Here is a 12950-nt window from a genome sequence, read left to right as displayed (position 1 = left end):
GCTGCGGCGGCAAGGGTGTCCATCGCTTCTGGACTGCTGGCGCTGGTCTACTTTGATTTTTCGCGCGGGGAATGGCCACTGGCGGGAATGTTATCGGCCTCCCTGCCACTGACGCGCGGGTCCTACGTAAGTTTCGGTGGACACTCGGCGCGACTGCGGAGTGTCCGCGGAGACGCAAACCTAACACATATTTGGGCCAGACTTGCGTCGCCGCGGACTGGAGCAGGGCCCAGACGCATATTCGGTCTCCGCGGACGCAAACGGCCGCTTGGTGTCCGTTTGCGTCGCCCCCTTGGAGGTGCCATAAGTAGTTAACCAAACTTTTCTTGCTCAAGATTTCTCGAATGTGTGCTCGCTGTAGTTGATTTCTTGCTACTAGGGAATCATTTTTCTTACGGTCCAAACTTGTAATTGTTAATGCCCTTGTGAGTTGTGAGTAAGATTGGGGACATGAACCACCTGTACAGGACTACAATACTCTCCTCCAAGCGACCGAGAGGGGCAAACCCTAGCCGCCGCCCCGTCCGTCCTCCCCCCTCTCTCCCTCCTTGACGCCCCCCGAGGTGCTGCCGGCCGAAGGCCGCGGCGCCGGTGAAGGGGGCGGCGGGGATTTGGCCCTCGGCTGCGGCCCCCGGCGCCTAGCACAACCGCATGGAAGGAAGGTGGCCGGGCTGGGCTTGCCGGGGCAGAGGCTGCTGCCCGGCGACGCTTTCCACCCCGACACGTCTCCCCCTTGGTCGGCGACTCCAGCAATCGCTCCTCCGTCCGTGGCGGCGGGTGGCTCTCGGGATCTGGCGGCTCGGTGGCGGCAGCCTTCGGTGCTGGAGGGGCTGCTGGTGGTGGTCTCGGCGGGGGCCCTGGACGCTGGAGCGGCGGCTCCAGATGGTGGCAGCGGTGCCGTCTTCTTTGCGGCGAGCGGTGGCCCGTGGCCCTAGCCGTGTGGGCGGCAGGGTGGCGGCGAGATCTAGTCCGGGGTGTCATGGCGGCCGGTGAAAACTGAGCCTCGACCTCGGTCTTGGCGGATGATGGCGGCGTCGGTCGACATCCTTACCTTGTCGAAGGCATCATCTTTGCCCGTCTTGGCACTACACTCGGCGAGTTGGGGATACGCGGTTGCCGGTGAAAACCGTGCTCCGACCTCGGTTAGCGGACGATGGCGACGTGTCGCGCCGCTACCTTCTTGAAGGCATCGTCGTCGCTGTCTGCGGTCTCTCACTCGTGCTGCTGCCGGGGAAACCCTAGGTCCGGGTCTCCCGGATCGGACGATGGCGGCGCGCCCTGCGTCGTTCTACCTCTTGGGGCATCGTTTTTGGAGCAGCTGCTGGATGTTGGCGGATGTTGGTGGAGTGGTATTCATCTACCACATTGTTGGCGTTGAGTCTCGGTGGCATGGTGCCGCGGGGCATCGACGACGGATGCGGGATGATGTATGCGTGCAGGATGGTGGAGCCGTCTAGCGTCATGGTGGCATCGACAGCAGGTCTTGCAAGGTTAATGCGATGATGTCTCTTGAAGATGGAGTCGAGGAAGACGACGGTAGCAACTTCTGTGGCGTGTGCGTTGGCGTGCGCGGAGAGTCTGCTTGACTGGATGTGCTTCTCACCTGCTATTGGGCGGTTTGGGAAGGTATTTGGTTTTTGGATGATGTGAGTTGGTGTATTGTCAACCCCTTCATCCCACTATAGGTTTAGTGAGGTGGCTTCGTGTCGGGGGGATGGCCCCCGGTAGGCCAAGGGCCTGGCAAACTTGCCTTGTTTTAACTATCAAGATACCGGATTAAAGATTAATCTGGATAACCAAGTTAAGCTGGCTAGTGCCAAGTGAAAGTGTATCGGTATCCCAGGAGGGGTATACCGGAATGCGGTAAACATGAGAGAGGCCGGAGTACCGGCATGAACTCAACTGTAGCATGTCGGCATTCTGGTCAAAGATTCCACGAAGGACAAGAGGACAAGGATGATGGAAGCACATCAGCTTTAATCGAAGCTCTGAAGCCAAAGCAGAAGGTGACGTAAAAGGTACCGTACAAGGTCATCGTTCCCTGATTAATGACAGGACCGGTGTCATCAAGGCCAAAGAAGCTTTATAAAGTAGTTTAGCTCATCAAAGATGCCATTAGGGTTTCTTCCCTTGTATGCCACCCTCTCCCCTATATAAGGAGAGGGGGCACACCCCTGCGCGAGAGAGATCACACCAGAGAGAAGTTGGCGAGGATAGCAAGTAGAACATGATCTTGTAGTCCGTACGTTCTTCAACCTCTGGCCAAGGGCCAAGTTCATCAATCTATACCGGAATTTCTTTTCAAATTACCAAAACCCTCCCCCGAATCCTCTAGCGCACATTCGGCCTCAACTTAAACCATCATATGATATCTGTCTGTTCACCACGACGACACTTCGAGGTTGATCTTTTGTATTGTTCTTGTAAAAATTTGTGAATAATCTAATAAAAAAAACCGTATGCATCCTTTGGATGCACTGGGGGGATAATTCCCCCATTTCGAAAAAATGAACCTTGTTCTAAGAGAACGTAAGTTTCGTATTTGCAAAAAAGTTGATCTCTTGAGAAAATTAGTTTTTCTAATTTATAGTGCCTTGTGTGAAATCAGAGTTATTCTCTAAGAGATTAAATTTCATGCACGTACGTTCTAGTAATGACGAGTTCTGAGATGCATGAATGTTTCCGTCTTGAGTGATGACAGGTTGGAAGATGAATGTTTCCGACCAGTACACATGGCACTTCTGTCCGTACCGTTTCAGGCTGAGGGTGAATCGTCGGCCGTCGTCGGGACCGTCCCTGCCGTGGCAAGTGCCACATAGGGCAACCACGCTTTGGCAGGTGGCCGTGCGGGACGTCGGTGATGTGGCAGTGATTCAAATTTGCAATAGAAAGGTACTCCAGCGACTGCACCACGAAGATGGCGTGACGAATGCAGTTTTTTTTTTTGGCATTTATGGATGATCTATCAAGTATAAATCTGCATGAGCTGGGGGTGTGACAGTCCAAATGAGTCAAATCTGCATGATTCGGGGTGTGATAAGCAAATGAGTCTCATGCTCAGGTCATGAATACTTGAATAGCAGTTCAGGACTCCACCCTCCAGTTTATATAGCCTGCCCTTGTTTTCATGCCTGATCAGCAGAGCTTTCATTTGAGCAAGTCGGATGCATTTGAATTTTGTATGTTTTAGATTTAGAGGTGGGATACTGGAGTAAACCAAGTCCATTCATGTGAACATTTCTTAGTTCGTGCGCAGGATCCATCACCATTTGGTCAAACGTAACCACGATCTGCACCAATCAGTTAGAATAAATCACCCAATGTGCTCTCCAGTTTCAGGCAACTCGAGGTAGTTTATCAGTTTCTCAAGATGGGATGAGTTAAACAACGCGATGTCACCTTTCCCCGAGGGGAGTGAGTGTTGATGGTCTAGTGGAGGCTTGCAGGATTTTTCCAATAACGCCCCATGAGGTTATTTTGTCCCACACATCCACAAGATGTATGGAATTTCGATTCATATGGAATGATCTGTGGTCACTATGTTAGCTACAGCTTTGTTAATCTCGAAGGTTATTTTTTACCACCGCCAACCAGAGGCGGAGCTATCTGAAGCAAAACCATGCCATGCCTGCCCAATGTTACACCAAGTAGAGTTTAAATATATGTCCATTAGCCAATAATTTTTGTCCGCTGCAAGTAATGGCCCATCCTGAATCATGTTGAAGCTCCGCCACTACCACCTACTTATTTTTATCTCTCACTGTTAGGAAATCTTGTTTCCAGTTTGTTTGTCGTACACAATTTGTAATGCCTACTTGAGCGAAGTCGGAGCTCATTTCTCTAATAAGAGCGAATAAAATTTGTCTGCGCTACGAGGGGCTGTAAGATGAAAGTACCAAAAGTGACAATGCTAAAGTTAGTAGATCAAAAGAAACTCTAATCTGTTGACTTGTTATATTATTTGGATACAAATGTTAGCCAATATGAGGAGAGGTACATGCAGGGGCTCTCCTCCTTGTCTCTTATTCAACCATTCTAGCACTTCAGATGTCAAACATAGAGGGTACATAAAAATACTTGGTGTTGGACAATTCATAGTGGAAAAGGAAAAAAAACTTCTCTTGGCACAACTCAAGAAATACATACAATCCATTTCAGAAAATATTGATAAACTAAATGTAAGAGAATTGTACCGTTTCTCATACCTGCTATTGTAAGAACAATTCCTAGCATTACATAGTAAGCTATCTGGTTTAGGAGATTCTGAGTTCACATGTATCAGCTCCATCCATCCCCATCAAGGAAGCAGTTCTTCTGAATACCAATTCCAAGACATGGTAGGGAAAGCCTATTTGTGTTCACTTGTATCTACAATATTTAACTGGCACAAATACTTTGGTTCCATCATTTTCTTCTCCCAGGATCCCGACTAAGACCGTGTTTCCTCAAAGTTTTGATATAAGTTCGTGACAAACTGAATTTATTAGAACCCAGATGGTGCAAGTAGTCCCAAGTGAAGATCCCAGTCTTGTGCAAATCATCAAACAATATCCTGTGGTGCAAAAGGCTGGCTATAGATGAGGCTTGCAGATAAAAACAAATACATTATTGTCAAAAGATAGAGATGTCACAACTCACAACTAACTATTTTCTGCACAAGGTATATTATTTTCATGAAATAGATATATCTGCCACGAATTTTATTCTAAAAAGAAAATGTCCCTCACCGAACTCCATAATTTCCTATTGATTCAGCTGACATTATTCCAACATGTCTCCGCCCAAATATAACCTGGCACAATTTCAAGGGTGAAAATACTTAGCAAACAAACAAATACATGCCGAAAAAATATGCTCTTATTCTAAAGGGGTGTTGTTCAAGCTTTTGTAGACAGGTCAACGTTCCAGAGTTAGCACGTACTAGCTCTAAACTTGCCACTGTACCGTAGAGCTTCAGGAAGATGGGTTTCCCACTTCAAGTGGTGACAAGGAATACAGAAAATACAGTAGAAGGTTACCTTCTCACCAGCTATTGATCTGATTTTGCTGTCAGCTGCTGGGCTGTAAACTCTGAGAAACTCAGCTGACAGATGGAATGAGCTGCCATCCGCAAACTCAACCTCCACCTGAGAACAACCAGAAATATAACTCAGTTCGCCATTACGAGATGCGATAAGCGAGAAATAACTTCCTTGTAACTTATACATCAAACGTTATATACTGATGGTTTATCGCATTCACACGATGTGAGATTTTTTTAGTTATGACAGATGCCTCATATTGTAAGGTTTGAGGCAGTATAGAACACAGAAACATCAAGATTCTCTAATGCCAGGATACATGTCTCCTGCATTTGGTAGATAATATCATGCAATGCTTTGGCACCGATTGATCTTAAGCAACTGGGCAACAGATATAGTAGGTACTATGTGCTAGCAGTTACCAACGAGAAGACACGAAATAACCCATGCCTTAATTCAGGGTTAGCCCATTGAAAGTAGATACACAAATGGTACAGTACTGACAAATAAGATAGATACGCATACGACTGGTCAGAAACCGGATAACCAACAGAGGGCAGAGCAAGACGCAGACGCAAATGCCACTTCCCCCCACCACTACTGTGTGGGAGCTCGGAATGGACCGCACGGCAAGATTTCACGTCCATTTCAGTGGCCACAAAGGACTCTTACTCGCACGCACATTACCATCACATCGACCTATATTCTTCCTGCGCTGCTATGAACTTGACATTTCAGTTGAAACTAGGAGCCTAGGGTACTAGAGTAGACCATACCAAACGGAATGTTATCACCAACCGAGAGTAAAGAGGAGTAAAGATTCAGTAAAGCGGAGGGGATCTGAGGAGGAAAACGTTGCTGTGGGGAAAGTGGAAGGCGGAAGCGACTCACGGATTTGGGCGCGTGGAGCGCGAGCTTCTTCAGGCGCGGGGGCTGCGCCGCCGCCGCGCTACACAGCCGCCGGGCCGCCGCCGCCGCCGCCATGGAGGACTAGCTGGGCGGCGGAGCAAGCCGGCGGAGAGCGCGAGGCCACCCACCGCCCCCGGCCAAGCCTCGGTCGCAATCACAGCCGTCCGTTCCACCCCACCTGGCCACGTTTTTTCTGTTTGTGGCGTACAGACCTGGCCGCATTTACCGGTTTCCCCAATTGCTTGTGGAGCTCTTGGCTCCGCCGCCCCACACGGCCACTACGAGCCACGACTCGGGCAGGAGAGAATCTATCCCCTCCCTCTCCGGCGACGGCGCGCGCGCGCGACAATGCCGCTGCCGGTGGCGCAGGTGCAGGAGCTGCGGGACCGGCTCTCCGATCGCTTCCGCCCGTGGAGCCGCTCCGCGCAGTTCTGGGTCCGCGCCGTCGACATCTACGGCAGCTACAAGGTACTACGCTCCTCCTGTTCCACCGGCGCGGCGGCCCTCCGTGCGCGCGCGCGCCAGGTGTTCGGTGATATGCCTCTGTGCTCACGGGTGGTCGGTTGGTTGCGGTGTTTGTCCTGCAGGTGTGCCAGCTCCGGGCGGGGTTCATCAGGGACGAGGAGGAGCGGGAGGCCATGTGGGAGCGGCAGCACGAGATCGGCGCACAGAAGATGTACTCCCTCTGCTCCGAGCTCGGCGGCCTCTTCCTCAAGGTGCGTGGGATCGGTCAGCTTGCTCACTTCTGTTAGATAGACTAAGGCCAGACGAATTTACAAAACTCCACTGAGACCAATAGTGCTCCAGCTTACTCACACTCGTTCATGTCTTGTTGAATAGGCGGCTCAAATTCTGGGCAAGCCCGATCTGGCGCCCATGGCCTGGGTGAAAAGGCTCGTTACTCTGTGCGACAAGGCGCCATCCACGCCCATCGAAGTTGTCCGAGAGGTCGTGGAGAGGCAGTTCTGCAGGAGCTTCGACGACATTTTCGATTACTTCGAAGTCGAGCCTGTTGGGTCTGCTTCCATTGCGCAGGTTCGTGTTTAGGTGCTTCACCTGACCGTAACATCCGGTGAATCGTTCTGCATTATTCCCTTCAGTCTTAGGCCTATGCATATGCCATTTGCTCCTTTGTGCCATTACACCTTGCTAGAAAAAGGACACCCTTCTCACTTGCTACCGTTGCTTCATGTTTTGGTTAGGTGCATCGAGCGAGGCTTAAATCATCCAAGACGGATGTTGCTGTCAAGGTACGGATTAGGACTGCATAGATGCGTTCCATAAACTGCCATTTCCTTATCTGATATGCTCTGATGTGGTGTAGTGGATCTGGTTCTGTCCAGGTTCAACACCCAGGGGCCGAAAGATTGATGATGGTTGATATCCGCAACATGCAAGCATTTGCCTTGTTCTTACAGAAGTATGACATCAACTTTGATATGTTCTCTGCCACCAAAGAGATGGAAAAGCAGGTTTGTATTCGCTCCAACAGTATTGTTGTTTCTTATCCTGCTAGTACCTTTCCCTACACCTGTTCTTAAACATCTAGGAATATTGGGCCTCTTGCGATTTTTATTACTCTCTTGATGTAAACCAAGACAGACGGACCTCTTTGTTCAGACATAATTGTTTACTCTGTCACTCTGTGATAAATAGGGATGTCATTTAAATTCAGTACAGGTTTCTGTCATAGAACGACGGGTAATAACTAAGCTGATCCACTAAGGCTGTTTACTTACCGGAAGAACAAAGAAATGAAATCTAAGTATTCACATTTGGGCCATTAGAAGCAAGAAAAGATAACCATCTATTGATATTTTTTTCCAATTAGTATTTGAGTGTAGCAGACCAGATATCCATATATTGCTATGCATAAAGTTGAATGATGTGTATGAGGTTATGTTATGTGAATACCAGTTTTGTTCTTCTGCGCCAAGAGACATGAGAATGAACAACTTGTATTTCACAAGAATGTGCACCTTGTGTGAGATCAGAACTAATAATTCATGTGGTTCTTCTTTTATTATTGATCTTGTCGGCTTCATTGTTTCCATAGATATGCTATGAGTTTGATTTTGTGCGAGAAGCGAGAGCAATGGAAAGAATACGAGAATTCCTACGCGTCACCAATAAGAAACCTCCGGTTATGGTGCCTCGTGTGATTCCTGGAATGATCAGCAGGTACTCTATCATATCTACTCAATTAGCCGAACTGTTTTTCAGGTTTTACCGAATTCTACTTCTGCACCATAACTACAAGTAAAAAATAACTTTTTGGCATCACCCAGAATGATTCATTAGAGAAGTTATTATGGGTTATCTGGTAATAGCAGGAAAGTTGTAGATATTGGGATTTGCTTACGTTCCATAAGCGAAACTATACTCCATGGGATGCTTCTTTACAAATTAAGAATACTTGCATTAGTCTGTTCCTGTTCAACAGGCATTAAATGTGTTGTGTGTAATTGATTTACTGTTTTTGTGTGCATGTTTAACCTGTCATTTTGATGGATCTAGCTTCGCCTCTAGTCTCTGTATCCGCTTTCCACTGGATGAAATTCTCATGTCTTCGCTGATTAGGATTTTTAGAGTTCATGAACTTTTGACTATCCATCATGAATATATTTTTTCGGCACATCGAAAGTCTGTTACTGATTGCCTACCATGTTTTGTCATACTTGTTGTACTGCAAATGTAGGGAATGCTTCAATCATGAATATAATTTTTCATCACACCAAAAGTTTGTGGCTGATTTTGTACCATGTCTTGTCATTCTTTTTGTACTGCAAATGTAGGGAATGCTGCAATTGGGTATGGACTTATCCCCTGTTAGATGATATGAAAAACACTTACCTGAAATGTAACAACAAGAGTTAGTTACTTCATTTCACTGAGCCGCCACTGCCTCTTATGTTTCTTTGCAGAATAAGTATACGTGATTAATTTGTCTCTCTTATGGATTAAGCGAGAAATTATTTTTCCTTGATAGGGAGGTCTTGGTCATGGAATTCATAGAAGGGACCCCAATAATGAATCTTGGCAATGAAATGTCTAAAAGAGGCATTGATCCTGGTGGTAAGCTTGCAGCAATGGCAAAGCAGTAAGCCCCTTCATCTCAAAAGAGTATGGTTCTCATTTGTTTGGTTTATGAAACTCTCTCTCTTTCTCTCCCGAAGATGTGTCAGTACTACTAGAATGTACATACAAAAATTTCATATCATTCGGTTTTTTCATTTTAAAATTTATTTTGATGTCAAGCATGTCATTTCTTCAATTTAATTTGATGCTAAGGCTATGTAAAAAGTTACATCATCCTTTAATGCAGGAAGATTCTAACAGATCTTACACTTGCTTATGGCCAAATGATCTTGAAGGATGGCTTTTTCCATGCAGACCCACACCCAGGAAACATCCTTATCTGCAAGAACACAGAGGCAAGTGTCCTTTATTAATTAAAGTTCCAAATGTTTCATTATATGTCAAAGCCATACTTTCAGATGAATATTCTTATATGATGGCCCTCTCTTAGGTAGCTTTACTTGATTACGGACAAGTGAAAGAAATGCCAGAGGATTTACGACTGGCTTATGCTAATCTTGTAATTGCAATGGCTGATGGTGACCTTTCGAGGAATAAAGAAGGTCTCAGGTAAACTTAGTCCGCTGTACTCTTCTGCATGCTAGATGGTTCTTGTTGTGCTTCTTCTAGTTTTATCTGTCCCGAGTACAGTTTAGAACTGACAGTGTCACTAGAGATACTTTTTGTTATGCAACACTATGGTATCACAGTCACAAAATATATGTTTAAGTCTATTCTTCAATATTGCGGAGTGCTACTCAATAACAGTCATGTTAGGTGTTTTTTTTTCATGCGATAATTAGATTTATTATGAGGGCGGTGAATTCAAATCAATGGAATCTTGGAAAAAAGTTCCATTGAGATCTGCTCAAGTTACTTCTCCATATTGTTGAGGTGGATTTTTCCATTGTCCAGTAGACGGAGGGCACACTGTTGGTCATGCAGGCCTGTCCCCATTAGCTTGTATGCCTCAAAGGGCTCATTGAGACTTTTGGCCAGTCTACTGCTTTCTGTGCCAACAATTCAAATCATGCCTGATACCCATGAATGTTCAAGAAGACTGGACTCAGCACCTGGCTCCTCTCTTTCGTTGTAAAATTGGCACCTTTCCTTTTATGCAGGGTTCTCTCTTGGCCTGTCAAGATCCATAATCTATGACTATGCTCACCCTCTTTGAGTGTATTGAATTACGTCGTTCTCTTCCTTCCTTCCCCTCGAGGGATGCATCGTTGTCATAAATATGTCGTTAACTCGCTGCCCACCAACTACATTTTCTCCCTGAGGTTGGTGGATGGGGTTAAAGAAAATATAGATCGTGCTAGCCATATATGCCTCTGGGTGTGTCTGAAATCACGGGTGGATCTAAATTGTTGGCCGTCTGGAACCAGGTCTGCAAGCTAATGCTGAATGGTGGTATGGGTATCCCTGATGTCTCAGTCCAGAATGACGCTCTTCTGCTGGAATTCCTTCATAAATTCTACAACAAGTTCGACATCCCGTTGGTTAAGCTTGTCTGGAACCACTGTGACATAGTCCCGCATGTCGTCAGGCCAACAGGTTCATTCTGTTGGAAGGGGACATCATCAGGCTTTCTAACAAGCTCTTCCTAGGGGACACAACCTTCTTCTGGTATGGTCAGTGGGCTGATGAGCCGCTTTGCAACAAATTACCCAGGCTTCACTCTTTTGCTGTGGAGCATCTTATGTCAACCAAATACGCTCTCTGAAGACATGAAGCCCCATGGGTCATGCCAGCCATAGACCCTCTCTTTCTGAGCTGCTTGACCTTTTCCATCTTCTGTCCATTCAAGCTTTCGATGAACTTCTTGTGTTCATGCATCTTCTCATTGCAAATGCCATTCAGCCCCATGGGTGTGACATCTGGAGTTAGGGGAACACATTTTACTCTTCCAACAAATTGTACAATCTTACTTTCCAGCATGGTCAAGCGCCAGCTTATTTCTGTCATGTTTGAAAATCCAAATGCACTTCTGAACTGAAGGCTTTTGCATGGCTTCTTCTCAACAACCAAAATTGGCGAAGTCTCCAACCGTGTCCTCTGTACCTCTGGCAGCCTAGAAACCAGCGGTAATCTATTTGGAATTGCCCCTTCAGCACCTCCTCCTGGCAAGCTGTCGGTGTTCAGCTAGACATCAGCAATCACATGATCAGCATGGCCTAAATCGCCTTCAGCAAAAGCCTTTCTTCATTGGACATTTGGAAAAAAAAAAGGAACGCCAAGGTTTCTCATTTGCCCTTTCATTTGGAATGATAGAGGGTCTTGTGTATCCTTGACAGATTTGGTTTGACTCCCTTGGTTAGACATCTTTCCCGGTTGTGCATCCCTCCTCTCTTGTAAATATTTGTTTGTATTTTAATAAAATTTACTGCCAGTGCCTCTCATACAGTTTATAGTTTAGAAAGCAAAATTAAATATGTTGATGTACTACTTTGTAACAGAACAATGCTGGGCTGCATAATACTTTATGACAAGATAATATTTTTTTTTTGAAACAAACGGTTGTATTCAAGGGCAAGATGGAGTAATGGATCTTGGTGAATTATTGTTGGTATATTTCTTGTTTCTCTGATGTATTCATAAAATATTTCAGGGAACTTGGTTTGGAAACATCAAGTATAGTAGACAACGAGTTAGAAGAACTGTTTGAGTTATCTCTTAGAATGTTTGATACAAGATTACCACCTGGAATAACCGTTCTCTCTCCCTTTGCTGAAGATTCTTCACTGACTAAAGTTGGAGTAGAGGTATGCGACTGCATTATCTGTATTTGTCCAAAGTCCAAACATGAAAGACCAATGTCATCTGCTCTTGTTCCTCCATTTATTACTTGAAAACTCTTAGGCATTCAAACGATCTGTGCCTTGGTACAGTTTAACTTAGAGAATTGCCTCCTAAAATGTCCTCTTTCTATTTGCTTTGCTACATGAAGAACTTCCCAGAGGAGTTATTTTCAGTGCTTCGAACAATACAACTGTTGCGCGGGCTGACTGTTGGGATGGGCCTCCGTTTCTCTTGTGCTCAGCAATGGAAACCAATTGCCCAGGAAGCTTTGTTAAAGGCTGGGAGAGTACAAGGTAATACGTTTTCATCGGCATACCAGTAATCAGCATCATGGGCTTCACCACGCTGCTCACTGTATATATTGGTCGTGTGCATTCACCATTCAGGTTGACTAACTCAAAACCATTTGTGTTACTGATGCAGATGTCAAATCAAAAAGACCAAGAAGGAATTTTCTTAGAAGGCTGTTTTAGATAGATAGAGAAGCAATATGTGAAACGTTTTGAAACGAACTGGCTGTAGCCAAAAGGCCAAAGCCCTCAATTCTAATGCATCTGTAGATCTTCTATACATTGCGATGGGGGCAATTCTTTTTGCGAGGTTGTAGCGAGAAGGTATTTGATACCGATTGTTCTGTGTGTTGTAGTATCACAGATTCACACTCTCATTTATGACGAGAAACGTGTATTTCCAAGTAAGAAAAAAGGAATAAGAGAGAGAGACATGCACAATTTGATTTAGATTCTAGTTTGTTGTTTGCTTTGGCGGTTTGAAATTTTCTTAGAAGGCGTAAGTTTTGTGAGGCGTTCAGGAGACACGATTGTATGATGAGGATTAAAAACTACAAAAATAAAGAAGAAATGTTAGTGGAAACGAAGTGTTGGCATTGTAAATTGAACATCCTTATCTCATTTGTCCAGAGTTTACAAAAGTTTGTTTTCACATTTCAACCCAATCTATATATGACGGGATTTATCCTGGCATAATAATATGTTTGGCACAGTTTATTTCTTGCATGTTATCAAACTGAATATTTTGGTATAAAATATGCTTAATTTTATCTTGTTTCTTACCTAAATTCCGACACTGTGGTCTGTGGGGCTGATATCCAGGGCAGGAGAGCGGAGCGCAGAGGTCGAG

The 12950-nt window shown here is 45.5% G+C and overlaps 2 protein-coding genes across 2 annotated transcripts; one reads left to right on the top strand and one right to left on the bottom strand.

Annotated features, from left to right (window-relative positions):
- Positions 1 to 4005: 4005 nt before the first annotated feature.
- Positions 4006 to 6005, bottom strand: LOC124659908. Its single transcript, XM_047197721.1, has 4 exons — positions 5913 to 6005; positions 5019 to 5126; positions 4728 to 4792; positions 4006 to 4552 (listed from the first exon to the last, which is right to left on the bottom strand). The coding sequence occupies exons 1-4, from the start codon at positions 6003 to 6005 to the stop codon at positions 4405 to 4407; spliced, it is 414 nt and encodes a 137-aa protein (XP_047053677.1). The 3' UTR covers positions 4006 to 4404.
- Positions 6006 to 6262: 257 nt separating this feature from the next.
- LOC124659907 (uncharacterized protein slr0889-like) lies at positions 6263 to 12550 on the top strand (the record flags this gene model as incomplete). Its single annotated transcript, XM_047197720.1, is given in 12 exon segments — positions 6263 to 6398; positions 6518 to 6646; positions 6771 to 6965; positions 7133 to 7180; positions 7274 to 7402; positions 7987 to 8111; positions 8920 to 9030; positions 9256 to 9364; positions 9460 to 9578; positions 11620 to 11773; positions 11959 to 12103; positions 12234 to 12550. Coding segments are annotated over 12 exon segments (1434 nt in total). The 3' UTR covers positions 12284 to 12550.
- Between the last annotated feature and the right edge of the window lie 400 nt (positions 12551 to 12950).

Source organism: Lolium rigidum, chromosome 6, assembly GCF_022539505.1.
Source record: "Lolium rigidum isolate FL_2022 chromosome 6, APGP_CSIRO_Lrig_0.1, whole genome shotgun sequence".
NCBI classification, from domain to species: Eukaryota; Viridiplantae; Streptophyta; class Magnoliopsida; order Poales; family Poaceae; genus Lolium; species Lolium rigidum.
This window is presented reverse-complemented; position numbering and strand designations above follow the sequence as displayed.